Here is a 16,311-nt window from a genome sequence, read left to right as displayed (position 1 = left end):
TTCCTTTTTTATGTAGGAAATGAACAGGTATTCCATGAGAAGGTACCACAGATACTTCACACTACCCTTCCAATTTTTCATTTCATTTTATTGGATTTATACTTCACAATCATCCGAGTTAAGAGCTCGGTGCTATATGGCTTACATAAAATTAGGCAGAGATACAGATACAGATTATGGTTGCACAGTTGGATGAGAAGCCCACAGATGAGTTAACAGATCCTAAGGTAGGAGAGTGAAGATATACAGTACATGTTCAGGTTGCAACTATCAGGTATATCTTATAAAACCCAGATTTAAGTCACATCTATCAACAGAATATAAAAACATTTTCAGTTTTTTTAATGAAATCTTTCATAAGATAGATCTTTGTGCAATACATTCCACCATTTGGCCGCATTATATTGAAAGCCGGCTGGCGACATGGGCTGATTTCTAGACCATCCCTTTACAGTTAGGGAGGTGGATTATTAGATGGTCTCTCAGGCTTTCCTTAAAATTCTGCAATGGTAGCTCTAACAATGGTAGCTCTACCAGTGACATCATGTAGCTTGGAGCCGTGTCATAAACAATCTGGTATACAAAAACACATATTTTGAAAATCACTCTTGCTCTTACTGACAGCCAGTACAAAGATTGCAGAAATGGTGTACCATGATAGTATCTGGATACTCAGCAGATCAAATGCACAGAGATATTTTGTACTGTTTGCAGATTTTTGAAGATATATTCCCTGCATCCCGCACAGACAGTGTTACATTAGTTTATCTGGGACAGAACAAAAAAACAACAAACAAACAAAAAAACAACAACAACAAAACTTTGGACCAAAATGTGAAAGGTATTTTTCCAAAATAAGCTGTCAATTGTCACAGCCGCCAGAGCGATCTGAATACTTTAGATGTTAGAGTAGTGGTTCTAACGTTAGGTGTTGGTCAAGTAGTATTTGCAACACTTCAATGTTTGTGTCTAGGGAGTATTCTGTTTGATCAAAAGAAAATGTATTACATAATATGGGTTTGAATGGGCTGGTTATCATCATGAACTTCAACCATCCAACTGTGTTCCTTGATGGTACGAGACCTACCAAATGCAGAAGAAAGCTGATCAGAAACTTGAGACGAATAGAAGACAGCATACTACAACACAGATCCTAGGCAAGTATTCAGGAACCATGACAATTCATGCTCTCTTGAGAAGAAACAAGTCCATTTCTCTTAGAAAGGGAATTCCCCCTTGTGGCAACCTAGGCACGATACAGTAGTAGAAAACAACTGTCTCCTCTTCACAGAATGAGGCACCGCTATCATGCTCTCCAACAGAACGGCAAGAGGAATCTGTGTTAAGACATACCAAAGGACACAAGGTATTGTGGGAAAAGAATCTGGTGCTTCTGGGACCAAGCCTGCTGTCTTAAGCAAAAGCTATTCCTCCACTCCAGTATTAGAATAATAGAGAAGGAACTGCCCAAAAATGGTGTCCTAGAAGATTAATCTCCTGACAAGGTAGAAAGAAGAGCCCTTCAATAGAACAGCTCATAAGAATCTGAATGACCTAGACAGAAGGCTTCCCCAAAGGCTCACCCAAGAAACCTACAGCTGAAACTCTCAAGTCTATTTTCTTTTACTGAAAAATGTTAATAGCAACAGAGACAAAAGTCATCATGCATTATAGCAATTATAAATCAAACTTTCAACAAACAAGGGCTCAATACAAGCACAACATTTCAATACCGTTCTCTAATACAACCCCAAAACCCTTTCCCAAAAGAAACTCCCTCCCCCTATTATTGAATGCTCAAGGAAGGATCTGGATTTGCAGTCCACAAAACATATGGGTCCCAAGTCTTGTGATATTTCAATAGCTGTCCTGTGCGCAAAGTTGTCAACTTAGATATTAGATGAATATAATCCAGCTTCTACAGAATCACTTGAAGCCCTGGAAGGTGGGGGCTCCTCCAAGCCGCTGCCAGGATCAACTTACTGGCCACAAACATTTGTGAGACGAGGTGGTGAGTACGATAGCATGGATCCAAAGATACTGGAGCGAACTGTGGGGCAAAACGAATAAACATGTGTGTAAAATAGGTGCAACCTGGGAAAAACCTATCTCATATCTTACTCCAAGCGATGAGCGGCCACTGAAGTAGTGGTGGTGCCCCTCTGATAATCTCTTTAAGGAGACGCCCAGGGAGCCAAGGTATCGCTTTCAATGGATAAGGGTTCAAATGTGTCTGCTCAATTCCGTCAAGTCCTGGGGCTTTATTGTGTGCAAGTCCACGAATCGCTTCATAAATCTCATCAAGAATTATAGGCTGAGACAACACTTGTCGAGCTCCCTCTGACAGCCTATGCAGGTCTACTTTGTTAAGATACATATTAATTGCTTCCTCTGACGGGCAAATGTCTGGAGTGTAAAGGCGTTCATAATAGTGACAAAGCATATCTTGCAACCGACTGGACTCTGTGTGTATCGAGCCCTCATCATCTTTAAAGCTAATAATATGAGTTCTAGTCATTTGCTGCTTAAGCTTATGAGCCAAAAGTCTGCTAGCTTTGTTGCCAAATTCAAAGTGTGATTGATGATCTCGCTGTAGTTGCTCTGAAATATCAGCCACAGCTGAAACTCTCGATTCCAGCTTTGAACTGCGAACCAGGGGCCAAAAATATACTAACAGACTCTGTAGACCTCAAGTTAAGCCCTCTGGAATAGGGGCTACATAGGTGGAACTGCAGAGTACAACAGAAACCAAAAGGGAATTTGGCCAACGTGCTACTGCTAATACTTGAGAAAAACAGAATACTGCCCCCATGAAACAAGGAGGAAATACTAAAAGCACACTGTTTTTTTTTTTTAAGGGAAAGATATGGCAGCTATAAAAACAATAGAAGACCAGCGATAGCACTGGTCTGTACTAGAGTATCTATGTATTGCTCTCTCTCTATCTGTATTTATATATATGTGACTGTCTCTGGGACAAGGTGACTAAAGTAGCAGATTCAAAACGTTGAGAATGACCGATTTTTCATGTCATGAGTCCATAAGCAGCCTGCAAGAGTTATATGTTTGAACTTTTTTATTTTGTCACATAAAAAGATAGGGTTTGGACTGTTGTATTATAGATTGTTTGCTCTAACTGAATTTTTTTTGTTCCCGGTGACTTTAGTCACTTCTTCTACTAACACACACCCCTCCATAAGGTTGAGAAAGAGGGACTTGAAAAGTGTTATTCCTATGCAAATTACTAGAGCCGCAGACCAACAGCAGATGTGAAACACCCTTAAAAACTGTCCTCCTGGTGCTTTTAAAGGCATTTGGAGAGTAAAGTAGCATTTCAGTATGACTACAAAAAAATGAAAAAAAAGTGTGTGTTTCACAGATGTGAATGGTGCACTGATAGAGCCGCACCAGAAAAGTGTACCAGCACTCAAATCCGGCTCTACTCCAGCCCAAGGCTTTTGCATCAGTGGTGAGGTGCCCTTCCTGTGAGAAATGTGCCTGGTTTGTACCTCAGAGCCCTATGGACTGGTCAAACAAACAATCCAGCCCCCACATTCCTAGAATGAAAGTTAGTTAAAAAAAAAAAAAAAAAAAAAACTTACCACCTGGCTGAACAGAACTGGATTGTCAGACACAGCAATTGGGGTGCACAGATGAGAGGCCAAGATACCCTCGCTTACTCTAGCACCAAAATGTCCCTTATATGAAAATGGAAATCCAAATTCCCAAAAGAGGTTCTCTTGTCACTTGCTGGTGCTCCATTTCCACAGAAGGAGGTTGGGGAGCTCAGAGACCTGAGCTATATCCCAGCTCCAAGAATTATGCAATTTTCTTGTAATTCAGACTTGTGGAGCCAGGGAACAAGCACCCCTGGCTCAACTGAAGCTCAGTTTGCCAAACCAGTTCAGAAGCAATTCCATCAACCAGACCAAGAGCCGCACAGTAAGCTTGTCATCCATCTGCTGGAGACAGAAATATTGATGAGCTTATGCTGCATGGTACCCTTATAGGACAAAGCACACAGAACTCTTACTTCTCTCTCTCCATCTGCTGTGGCATAACCACAGGTCCTAAAACTGGTCTGGTGAGGATGCTAAGAAAGTTTAGATTTTTACATACAGCATATCTTCAGGACACACAAAGCTCCTCAACCCATGCCTGAAGCATCCAGGAGCTGATTAGCTGAGCTGAACCCAGTAGCACACTGCATCACTGTACACCATCAAAAGGAGCAGTAGTCTGTGGAAAGCACTCACTTCTTCTCCAGGAAACTCCCATTCCAACAGGCAGAGGAGGCCAGCGACTGGAGAACAGCACTGCAGAAAAAAGAAAGACAATGTAAAGAAAAAGAATGGTGCATCATGCATGGATCTAATAATTACAACTTCTGCCTAAGACTCAACAGGGGTATGCTATGGGTTCATTTAGATGCCCTTGTGAACACAGAGGTTTCCTGCCCCAGTTCAGGTAGGCTCTGTGCACACTTTTGAGTTACTTTATTGTTTATGTTTCAACTTTTTTATTGTATTATCGTAATAACAGACCATTATACCACACCAAAATGAGTATATATACATCGCAGTCAACTAAATATATCATCAACAATATTTTTTGTAATAATTTCCCCCCCCCCCCCATGTTCCCCTTTCTCCCCTCCCTCCCTTCCCCATTCCTCCCCTCCAACAAGCTGATATATTATTGTGATATTATTGACAAAAGAAAAGGAGTAACATCATTTACATAATAAAGTATAATAGTATCAACCTCCAATGTCTTATGTGTTTTCATTTGTTATCCTCCAGTTTCGGCTATATATTATAACCAATATCACATCTTGATCATAAGATCCCCCTCCCCCCCCCATTTACCTATAAATGAGTCTTCTGTTATCACAATTGTCACCCAAAAATATTACAGAGTGTTAAGAATTCGACTTCTCCCTCTGTGAGTCATCCCATCCAGATAACACCCCCAGATTTTTAGAAAGCGCTCTTTACGCTTGTATGTCCCTTTTGCCTCTCTCGCTTCCCAAGTATTATTTTATTGTTTAATAGAAAAGATGACTCAAGTGAATGCCATTGGGTCACTAGTTCAAATTCCAGCTCAGGTGACCTATATGAAAGGAGACCATATCTCTGTCCAGCTTCAGTGGCCAGAGACTTGTTCCTCGTAGTCCGATGTCCACTGCACACATCACCACGATAGAGGGAGAACCAGAGAGAGAGTCAGACCGTGTCAAACATTATTAAATCTGTGTTTTAAAAAAAAGGAGTCCAACATTTATTTTCCTATCTGAATGTATCATATGCAAACTGGATGCTTAGTGAGCCAGTTACAATGCACACCGGATTTCCCATATGGCCTATCATTTAAGATTTTGTTAATCCACAGTGGCCTAATATTTTTTCCAGATTAGGCAAGCAGGGGCAAGAGGCATCACTAATTATTCATTAGGACTATATAATTAGACTTTTGTGACGTGTCTCCAAGGTACAACAAAACCAGTCTTTGGACACAACTTGGTAAAGAGCTAAGCTATACGTTTGAAATTACTTTTAGTAATTAGCACTCAAATTCATAACATATTTTCAAAATGACAGTTTACAGTATTCAAAATGCATTCTTTACGCCTTCTACCCCAATGGATGTGCCATTGTGAGTTATTAAAGAAGCCCAATGTGTGAACGTTAAGGTGGTTGGAAACCTCAGTGTGACTTTAGAAGATACTAGCATCCAATGTCATCAACAGGCTTTCCTGGGAGCAGAGAAATAGAGTAACACACAATTGACTCCTTGTGACCTTGGGCAAGTCACTTCACTCTCTAGTGCCTGAAGTACAATGAAGCTACTAAGTAGTAAATATAAATCAGAGGAATTAGTGTAATTGAACTCTGGAATTCGTTATCAGAGAACATGGTAAAAGCAGTTAAGAGTTTAACACAAATTTGGACAAGTTCCAAAAAGAAAAATTTATAACCCATTATCAAGATGGATTTGGGAAAATCCACTGCGTGTTCCTGGGATATATGTAGCATAAAATCTATTTTACTCTTTTGAGATCTTGCCAGCTATTTGTGACCTGGATTGGCCACTGTTGGAAACAGGACAACTGGGCCTGATTGGTCCATTGGTCTGACCTAGTATGGCTATTCTTATGTTCGACAGAGAAATACCTTTTTAAAAAGAACTGTCCCAGGAGTCCTCTTTTACAGCTTGGGATTGGGAGACCAATGGGGACTGCATGCTTCAAGCAGTATCCCTGTATTAATGGGGGAAGCTACTTTGTGGGGTGGGAAAGAAAGCTATAGTATGTAAGGGTGAATGTGCTAGGATAGGCTTTGAGCCTGAAGTGGGACAAGGGAAGGAAAAAACTGGGGTTTATCCGAGGGGTAACAGCTGGGAAAGAAGTGGGGGGGAGGGAAGAAAGCATCCACTGGAGGCCTTTAATTTACCCATATATTTTATTTTTCCAGCTGTTGCATGCTCTGACTTGCTCACACAGTCTTGAAAGCTTGATGCAGGAAGCTGCTACCTTTGACATATTCTCGGGGGTGGGGGGTTTACAGGGAACTTAGATAAATCCTAATCATGAAACTCAGAGCTGGACTGGGTGACTTTTAGAAGGAAAGAGCTGGGAGAATACTTTTTCAACACACCAACATAGCATTATCAGTGAATCTGGTGAAGAATGGGTTTAAGCTCCTGTACCACTGGGTACTTAACCCCACAGCATCTCCAAAGAATATTTTTAACTCTCTCTGATTGCTGTTGGTGGGCAGCTGGGTACTCATTTGTATGTTTGATGGGATTATCTTTTATCACACACATGTTCCACAAAGGCTGAATATATCACAGGCATAGGCATGCTCTTCCCATTAATATCTAAAACTTTCACAAATAATACCAGATGATCCTGAGAAAAGTGCCCTCTGCCTGCTAATCATGTGCACTGCAGTAGCTGACTGCAATCTGGCTAAGAAATGGAGGTAAGCCCATGTTCCAGTACAACTGGTTAGAACATAATATAAGAAAATGAGAATACTGGGTCAGATTAATGGGCCATCTAGTCCCGTATCCTGTTTCCATTTCCAACAGTAGTCACAAATACCCAGTGTTTTTTTGTAGGGAAAAAGGTACCGGTACTCATTATGGGTGTGTGGGGGGGGGGTCACTATCTATGGCTCCGCCCATATGCTAGCCACACCCACAGTAGCCACGGCGCATATAAACAGGTATCAGATTTGAAAATACTATACCAGTATAGGAGAAAAAGTAACTTGTGATTTTTTTTCATTATAATTTCTGTAAGCTCTTACCGCTCCAGCATACCCAGTGCAAAATAAGACAGCAGATGTAAATTCTTAAATTGGACATATTCCAAACTCTAAAATGAAAATAAAATGATTTTTGTACCTTTGTTGTCTAGTGACTTTGTTTTTCTGATCATGTTGGTCCCAGTCTCTGATTCTGGTGCTATCTGTTCCCTTAACTCTGTTTCCTGGGCTTTCTTTCCATTTATTTCTTTAATTTCCTCCTTTCTTCTTCATTTCTTGCCCTACATCCATAGGTAAAAGCAGGGTCCTCCGCAGACTTGATTGGAGGAGGTATACAGTGGACCCAGCTTTGGCCTATTTTCTCCATCCATCCATGTACAGTTTTTCTCCTCTTTTCCCTCATCTCCGTCAGTATGCATCTCCTTCCTATTATTCCCTCCCCTTCATCCATATGTATCTCCTTCCTCTCTCTTCCATCTCATCAATCCATGTCCAGCATTTTTCCTCTCCCCCTCCATTTATATCCAGCATTTCTCCTCCCCTCCACCCATGTTTATCTGACTTCCTCTCTCTCCCCTCCCCTCCATCTGTGTCCAGAATTTCTCGTCTCCCCTAAATCCATGTGCATCTCCTCCTCTCTCTACCCTCCCCTCCATCCATGTCCAGCATTTCTCCTCGCCCCTTCCCCTCCATGCATGTCCAGCATCTCTCCCCTCCCCTCCATCCATGTTCATCTCACTTCCTCTCTCTTTCCTCCTCTCCATCCATGTCCAGCATTTCAACTCACTCCCCTCCCCTCCATCCATGGGCATCTCCTTCCTCTGCCTTCTCTCCCCTCCATCCGTGTCCAGAATTTCTCATCTCCCCTAAATCCATGTGCATCTCCTCCTCTGTCTTCCCTCTGCTCCATCCACTTCCAGCATTTCTCCTGCCCTCCCCTTCCATCCATGTCCAGTGATTCTCCTTTCTCCCTTGCCCTCCCCTCCCATCCATGTCCAGCAATTCTCCTTTGTCCCTATCCGTCCCTCTCATCCATGTCCAGCGATTCTCCTCTGCCCTCCCCTCCATGTCTAGTGATTCTCCTTTGCCCCCTATGCTCCCCTTCCATCCATGTCCAGTGACTCACCCTAGCCTCCACCTACCCCCGACTTCCAGTTCCAACCCCAGCCTCACCTGCCCGCCCTCCTTCAGCTCCCCGACTTTCCGTTCCTGCTGCCCTGCGCTGAAATCTTCTATTTTACCTCAAGTTGCAATGGCAATAAAAGCAGCAGGCAGGCTCGGCTCCTCGCTTCCCTTCCCTCTCAGCGTCCTGCCCTCACAGAAAGGAAATTACATCAGAGGAAGGCGGGACGCTGAGAGAGAAGGGAAGACTGGAGGTGAGCCTGCCTGCTGCTTTCACTGCCACTTCGCCACTGCGACTTAAGGTAAAAGAAAAGATTTCAATGCAGGGCGGCATGAACGGAAAGTCGGGGAGCTGAGGGTGGGCAGGTGAGCCAGCCCTGGGAAAAAAGATGCCGGTACGCTGTACCGGCACAAAAAAAACACTGCAAATACCTGGCAGAATTCCAAATAGTAGATAGATTAGGTTATTTAAGATAATTGCAATTTGCCAAAATAGACTAGAGAGATTTGACATCATCTGATCTGCTTTTGCCCCCTGGGCACAGAGAAATCTTTTGAGGAGGAAGATCATTTTGGGACAGTAATCCAAATCTGATGGGAGTTCGGACTAGGGCTTTCTTGCTGTATTTCGGTCTCTGCTTTGCTTCGTTTCAGAGAGGGTGGGTGTAGAGGGGACAGGGATGGGGCCTGGTGTAATGTAAATGTTGATATACATATCGTGGATAGTAAAATTGCTTTCTTTAAGAAAAAAAAAAAGTTTAAAAAAATAACTACATATGCAAGGAGAGAGTTGTAAAGGGGGGGGGGGGGGCAATTCTCACCCAAAGTCACACAAGCACTAACTGAATGTATATGAAAAGTAATCTTTAAAACAGTACAATCATGGGCTGATGATCAATTTCCCCGCACTGTTCTGAACAATGCTTTAAAATTAGCGCCAGAACAGCGCTGGGAAATAAAGCCCTGATGATCAAAGCTAATACCATGCAAATTTACTTGTGCTATTAGCTTCAATTATTGGGGCACTCTGCAGGAGGATTGTGCCTGGGCATGCACCCAAGGCACAATCCTCCCACAGAAGTTGTTTGACGGGTTCAGGCTGTAAAAAAAAAAAAAGCCTGAACCTGTCAAACAGACCAATGCAAGGGGCTTGAGGTTCGGTGAACCTCCATCTCCCCCACGCAAACCTTTCCCTGGTGGCCCAGTGGGTACACTTCTCACCCACCCCTAGTGCCCCCCATACCTTGAAGCAGGAGTAGAGAGTTGCACTGCCTCCTCCTGTGAGAGCTGCATTCAAAATGGTGGCACCCTGCCTGCTGCATCCTGGTATGCACTGGGCAGGACTTCAGTACCATATAACGGGGCGCCGCTCACAGGTGAAGGGAGTGCTTCACAGTACCGGTGGGGGGGGGGGGGGGGGGGGGGTTGGGGAGCCCTAGGCCACCAGGGCAGGGGGTGCCCACTGGGCCACCAAGGAAACCTTTTTGCATTGGGGGAGGGGCCTATAAGCATGCAAATATATGCTGGACAGGGCTCTCCATTCCTCTCCAGTGCTCTGCAAACCCAAAATGCCAGCTCCGAGCTGGCGTAGGGTTTGCCGCACGAGCAGCACCAATATTTGGTACGTTGCCCACTGAGCATTGGGGAGGAATTCCTAATGCCTTGTTTAGCATGCATTATGCTCGCCAGCTCTGATCATAGGGCGCAGGCAAACACGGGTGCTACTCCGGCACTAATGGCCTCTAGTGCCTACGTTTGCCTTTGATCATCTGGCCATGAATAAGACATGAGCTGAAAGGCAGACAATGGCCCCAAGGGCCTCATGAAGGGCTTATCCAAAGCCTACTGGAAGCAAGGGTTGCAACATGCCTACCAAAAGCAGGCTTTCTGAAGGTAGAACCACATACTTGATCGAATTTGAGTTACTATGTTCTAACACTTTCTGCTGCCACAGCTCCACAGTTTCATCATTGATTAAATTGGTGTAATTTGCCTGGTTAATGGATCGGAAGTCATCTGCTGGTAAGGGATTCTGTGAAATGGTATAGAAAGCAAAGCAGAAATAAAATGAATGAAAAAACATTTTTTCCCCCATCACCTGCACATTTTGTCAACATTCTCTCCTTTCCATCCCTAACCTCTCTTGATCAACTCAGCTCCAAGCCATCATAAGGTAAGACCTTAAGGGTCCCCATACTGTGGTGAAACAAGGACTTTTATGTGCGCTGAACATTTTTGCTTCCACCAATAAGATTCTTTTCTGCATTTCTTGAAAAGGCAGATAGCAGCTTAATTCTTTGCCTTAGGTTATTCTAACTGGTGTTCTGACCTTTGCAACACTAACTCAAAGGCTGATGCAGTACACTATGCACTAAACCTCAGCACAGTTTTATGCATGTGTTTAAAACCAAAAAACACAAAAACAATTTTGCACCTGATGCAGCGAACAAGTCACATACAAATTTGTGCTGAGCGTGTGCCAATCACCATGGAAACATGCATTAAAAAAAAAAAAAAATCAGGTATACATTAAGAGTAGAATTTTGCACCAAGGCTATACTGGGAGCTGGAGGAGCACATGCATTAGATGTGAATACTTTAAATGTATATTTTGCATGTAAATTTCTGCAGTTGAGCACACTGCCAATCACTTCACAGCTGTGGCATCTTCCATTTAATTCTCCATTTGACATGATCACCTCAGATCCTCATCCCCCTTCAATAAAATGAGAAGTTGCAAGTCCTCACATGAAAGAGAAGAAACAGGCATGAAAACAAACGTTAGCTGCAAAATGGAGGTGTGACAGAAAGACTAACTATGCGCTAAAGCCCCAGTGCAAGAAAACCATGTGTTTGATGCTTAGATCTTTTCCACACTTCTTTACAACCAAGTTTTAATAGCTAATACCGGCATTACCATTGGATTTAATGCTGCAGTGCACCAAAGTCTACATGAGTTTCTATGAATGGTTTTATGGTTCAGTAGACTCCTCTCTGTATAGAGTGGCCATAACAATGCAAACAATTGTGTGCAGAATCCACACCACAATATTACGCCACAGAATGTCTTCCAGTATTCTCTAGGAGTTGTTACACCACAACATTCTGCACCATCATCGGTTAGAATGCTACTACTTGTGCGCAGATAGCTTACCTAAGACAGGGGTTTTCTGTAGATAGCAGGGGAATAAAGCCACACCAATGGGTGGCATCCTGATGGATCCTAGTACAATGTTCTCCCATAGTTTCAGGAAAGCTTTGCAAGCTTGCCCGAGCATGAGGGGATATTCCTGTGCAGAGTTATTTATTTATTTATTTATTTTTATTATATTTGTATCCCGCACTTTCCCACTAAAAGCAGGCTCAATGCGGCTTACATAGTAATAGGTAACACAGAATTTTTTTATGTAAAGTAGGAAATTAAGTATAACATAATAGAAGGATGGATGGGTAGTAAATGGATGGGTAGGTAGGTAGAGAGAGGTGATAAGAGTTCCATGCTCCTCTTCATCTTTCCTCAATGTATATCTTAACTGCTGCTGACCAGTGGGGACAAAGAGGCAAAAATGTCTGCCGTCCCCTGCTGTCTACAGAGAACCCCTGTTACAGGTAACTAACCCTTTCTCCATGGACAGAAAGGGAAAATGTAGGCATGCTGATAGGCGATTGCTGAGTTGAGAGTCGCATGGTGTTAGGAAGACAGCGATCTGGGATATAAACAAAGAGGCTGAAAGGAAGCAGCTTACATGTTAGACAAATTGGACAATTAATTCTTGGCAATCTAAGACATGTGGAGGGGCATTCTTGATATGATGTCTAAGTCCGACTTTGGATGTTTAGCACAAAACATCCAAAATTTGAATAGGAAAGAAGGCCATTTTCAGAAAAACAGCTTTTTTTTTTTATTTTTAAATACCGTTTCAAACAATGTGACGCTGATTTTTAGAAAGGGTTCTAGGGGTGATCCGGGAAATTATAGCACAGTAAGCCTGATGTCACTGTCAGGAAAAATAGAGGAAACTATAATAAAGAATAAAATTAACACGTAGACAAACATGACTTAATCAACAGAGTCAGCAAGGGTTCAGCTGAGGGAAGTCTTGCCTCACCGATTTGCTTCATTTCTTTGAAGGCGTGAATAAAGATGTGGATAAAGATGAGATGGTTGATGTAGTGTACCTAGATTTTCAGAAAGCTTTTGATAAAATTCCTCATGAGAGACTCCTGAGAAATTTAAAGAGTCATGGGATAGGAGGCAAGGTTCTGGTGTGGATTAGGAATTGGTTATTGGATAGAAAACAGTCGGTAGGATTAAATGGTCATTTCTCTCAATGGAGGATTGTGAACAGTGGAGTGCCACAGGGATCTGTACTGGGACCGGTACTATTTAATATATTTATAAATGATATGGAAATCGGAACGATGAGTGATACAAAACTATTCAAGGTTGCTAAAACATGTGTGGACTATGAAATATTGCAGGAAGACCTTAGGAAATTGGAAGACTGGACATCCAAATGGCAGATGAAATTTAATGTGGACAAACGCAAGGTAATGCACGTTGGAAAGAATAATCTGAATCAGTTACCTGATGCTAGGGTCCACTTTGGGGGGTCAGCGCTCAAGAAAGAGATCTGGGTGTCATTGTAGATAATACGCTGAAATCTTCTGCTCAGTGTACGGCAGTGGCCAAGAAAGCAAACAGGGTGCTAGGAATTATTATGGAAAGGATGCTAAATAAGACCGAAAATACTATAATGCCTTTGTATCGCTCCATGGTGCATCCGCACCTTGAGTATTGCGTTTAGTTCTGGTTGCTGTATCTCAAAAAAGATATAGCTGAATTAGAAAAGGTTCAAAGAAGATCGATCAAAATGATAAAGGGGATGGAATGCCTCTCATATGAGGAAAGGGTAAAGAGGTTAGGGCTCTTCAGCTTGAAAAAGAGACGGATTAGTGGAGATATGATTGAGGTCTACAAAATCCTGAGTGGTGTAGAACGAGTAGAAGTAAATCAATTTTTTTTTACTCGTTCCAAAAGTACAAAGAACTTGGGGGACACTCAAGGAAGTTACATGGAAATACTTTTAAAACAAACAGGAGGAAATATTTTTTTTACTCAATGACTAGTTAAGCTCTGGAACTCTTTGCCAGAGGATGTGGTAACAGCGGTTAGCATATCTGGGTTTAAAAAAGGTTTGGACAAATTCCTGGAGGAAAAAGTCCATAGTCTGCTATTGAGACAGATATGGGAAGCAACTGCTTGCCCTGGGATTTGTAGTATGGAGTGTTGCCACAATTTGGGTTTCTGCCAGGTACTCGTGACCTGGCTTGACCACGGTTTGGAAAATAGGATACTGGGCTAGTTGGACCACTGCTCTGACCCAGTATGGCTACTCTTATGTTCTTACGTTTTATGGTCCATTTTTGAAAAAGAAGAAAACATTCCAAGTGCAAAACACACAAAATCAAGCCATTGGGATATAGGAGGAGCCAGCATTTTTAGTAGACTAGTCCCCCAGACATCCCAGGAAAGCAATAGGGCACCCTAGGGGGCTCTGAAGTGGACTTCAAGTAAATGCTCCCAGGTACCTATCTCACCATTCCTCCCTTATCTTGTCTGCTGAGCCCCCCCAAACCCCATTACCTCCAACTGTGCACCACTACAACAGCCCATATGGGTGAAGGGGGCACCTATATGTGGGTACAGTAGGTTTCTGGTGAGTTTTGGAGGGCTAACAGTTTCCACCACAAGTGTAACAGGTAGGGGGAGGTATGGGCCTGGGTTCACCTGTCTGCAGTGCACTGCACCCACCACTACCGACTACTCCAGGGACCTGAATGCTGTTCTAATGGACCCAACACCCGAGGCTGGCAAGTAATGTTTTTAATCACATTTTGGGGGTGGGAGGGAGTTAGTGATCACTAGCGGAGTAAGGGGAGGTCATCTCTTATTCCCTCCATCTGGTCATTTAGGGCACCCTTTTGTACCTTGTTATAAAAACAGGTCTAGCTCAAAATGACTTAGTTTTAGTCCTGCACAGTTTTGTTTTGTTCCATTATGGCAGAAAAACGTCCAAGTGTTAGGAACACCCAGATCCCACCCTTAACATGCTCCACTGTGATTTGAACGTACTTCTGACAGACTTCATAGAAAAACGTCTAAAACTTGGTTTCGAATAGGTTGGCTTTGGAAGCACTTGTCGATAATTTGCCATTCGTATTTTCACATTATTGTTATGTATTGTTTAATTGAAAAACTTTAATAAACAGATTTTAAAAATTTGGTTTCAAAAATATCAATTTGGATGTTTTTGTGAGAAAAACATCCAAATGCTGCTTTATGACAATTATTAGATGTTTTTCTCTTTCAAAAATGAGCCAAATAGTCTGTCTGAAGTTAAGTTGAGACAATAGTGCCTGGTTAAATTATAGATAGAGGACTAGGTTGCAGCCTTGAAGATGGTCAAGAATGGAATACGTTGGAGATAGACCATGGAGGTGGATTTTGCCTTGAGACAATGGGGCATGTGTGGCTTGGTGAAGAGAGGTTACATTGTTAGTAGAAGTTAATGCACTGAACAACCTAGCTGCACAGGGGGCCTCTGCAGGTCCAGCATGAGCTCTAGAAAGAAGACTGGGAGGACTACATCCTGGTTGATGTGGAATTGAGAGACTATTTTGGGAAGGAACTTTGGGTGCGTGCAGAGGACCAAATGGGGTAGAATCAAGTAAATGGAGGACAAGGGACCAGAGCTTAAAGTTCACTGACTCAACATGCTGAAGAATGTCTTCTAGGTGAGATGTTCGAGAGAGACGCTGGCTAGGGGTTTGAATAGGCTCTACAGGAGAGCTGCAAGTACAATGTTGAGGTCCGACTGAGGGAATGAGGAAAGGGGAGGTGGCCTTGTATTTGAGGTGACCTTTTATAAATATTGAGGTGTCAAATGTGTCCATCTATTTGGTTGTGGAAAGCTGAGAAGACAGAGATGTACTTGTACGGATGATGTCTGGAGACTAGAGTTGGACAGCAACAACAGGTAAGACAAGATCGCTGGTAGTGGGCAGGTGAATGGTAGATGGTCATTGGTTTTGCACCAACGTATAAAACTGACACTTAGGAGCTATACAATAGTCAAGTTGAGCACCTCCAAGTGCATCTGTATTTCCTTATGGAAACATGGCTAAGGGAAGAAAACCCAGATCTTTGTTAAGTTCTGTCTTGTGGGTGTCAAAATAAGACAATCAAAGAATGTAAGACCTTTGAAGTCAAAACGATTAAATATTTTGACACCCACTAGACAGGACTTAAGGATCTGGGTTTTCTAGCCCATTATACACCATAAAATTCTACTGCTTTGTCACCCTCTTATCAACCATCCGTATCTCCTTGTCTCTCATCCACCCAGCTCGCCCTTGTTTCTCACCTAACCCATCCCACCCTCCTTCCTTTGAGACTGTCATTGGAATGCTTTTATGTTTCACTTGCATATTCTGATATTTGTCAACATTTGCTTATTTCTGATCTGAAGAAGAAGGGTTACCTTCGAAAGCTAATCTAAAAATGTATTAAGTTAATCCAATAAAAAAGGCATCATCTTATTTTCTTTTCTATGTTCTGTTTTATTTCTATTTATTAGCAATGAAAAGCCACAAATTAAGGATTTGATAGAAGGAAGAAGAGAGTCACAAACTTATTAAGATGGCACATTTATTTCCTGTCATACTGATGGTACTGTCAAAGCTATATATATGGCATCTGTCAGTATAATGCGACTGGCCTCTAACTTCCCAGCAGAGAACAGCAGCTTTTGCCCATCTCCTTGTGCCCAAGGTTTTTAAGTGCAGCATTGCAAGATCTGTGCAGTAGTCTTACCCAAGACTTCAGCTTCCATCGCTATATTTAAACCTAGCT

At 42.5% G+C, this 16,311-nt stretch overlaps 1 protein-coding gene across 5 annotated transcripts in view; it reads right to left on the bottom strand.

Moving 5' to 3' along the window:
• Positions 1 to 16,311, bottom strand: part of HERC3 (HECT and RLD domain containing E3 ubiquitin protein ligase 3) — a 164,582-nt gene that overhangs the window by 71,224 nt on the left and 77,047 nt on the right. For all 5 annotated transcript variants that reach the window (XM_030190680.1, XM_030190683.1, XM_030190684.1 and 2 more), the window contains exons 10-11: positions 10,304 to 10,428; positions 4,257 to 4,316 (exon numbers count right to left, since the gene is read on the bottom strand). In XM_030190680.1, coding sequence (XP_030046540.1) covers positions 4,257 to 4,316; positions 10,304 to 10,428 — 185 coding nt within the window. The remainder of the gene's footprint in view (positions 1 to 4,256; positions 4,317 to 10,303; positions 10,429 to 16,311) is intronic.

This window comes from Microcaecilia unicolor, chromosome 2 (genome assembly GCF_901765095.1).
Source record: "Microcaecilia unicolor chromosome 2, aMicUni1.1, whole genome shotgun sequence".
NCBI classification, from domain to species: Eukaryota; Metazoa; Chordata; class Amphibia; order Gymnophiona; family Siphonopidae; genus Microcaecilia; species Microcaecilia unicolor.
The sequence above is the reverse complement of the archived record's forward strand: the minus strand, read 5'-3'. Positions and strand labels throughout refer to the sequence as shown.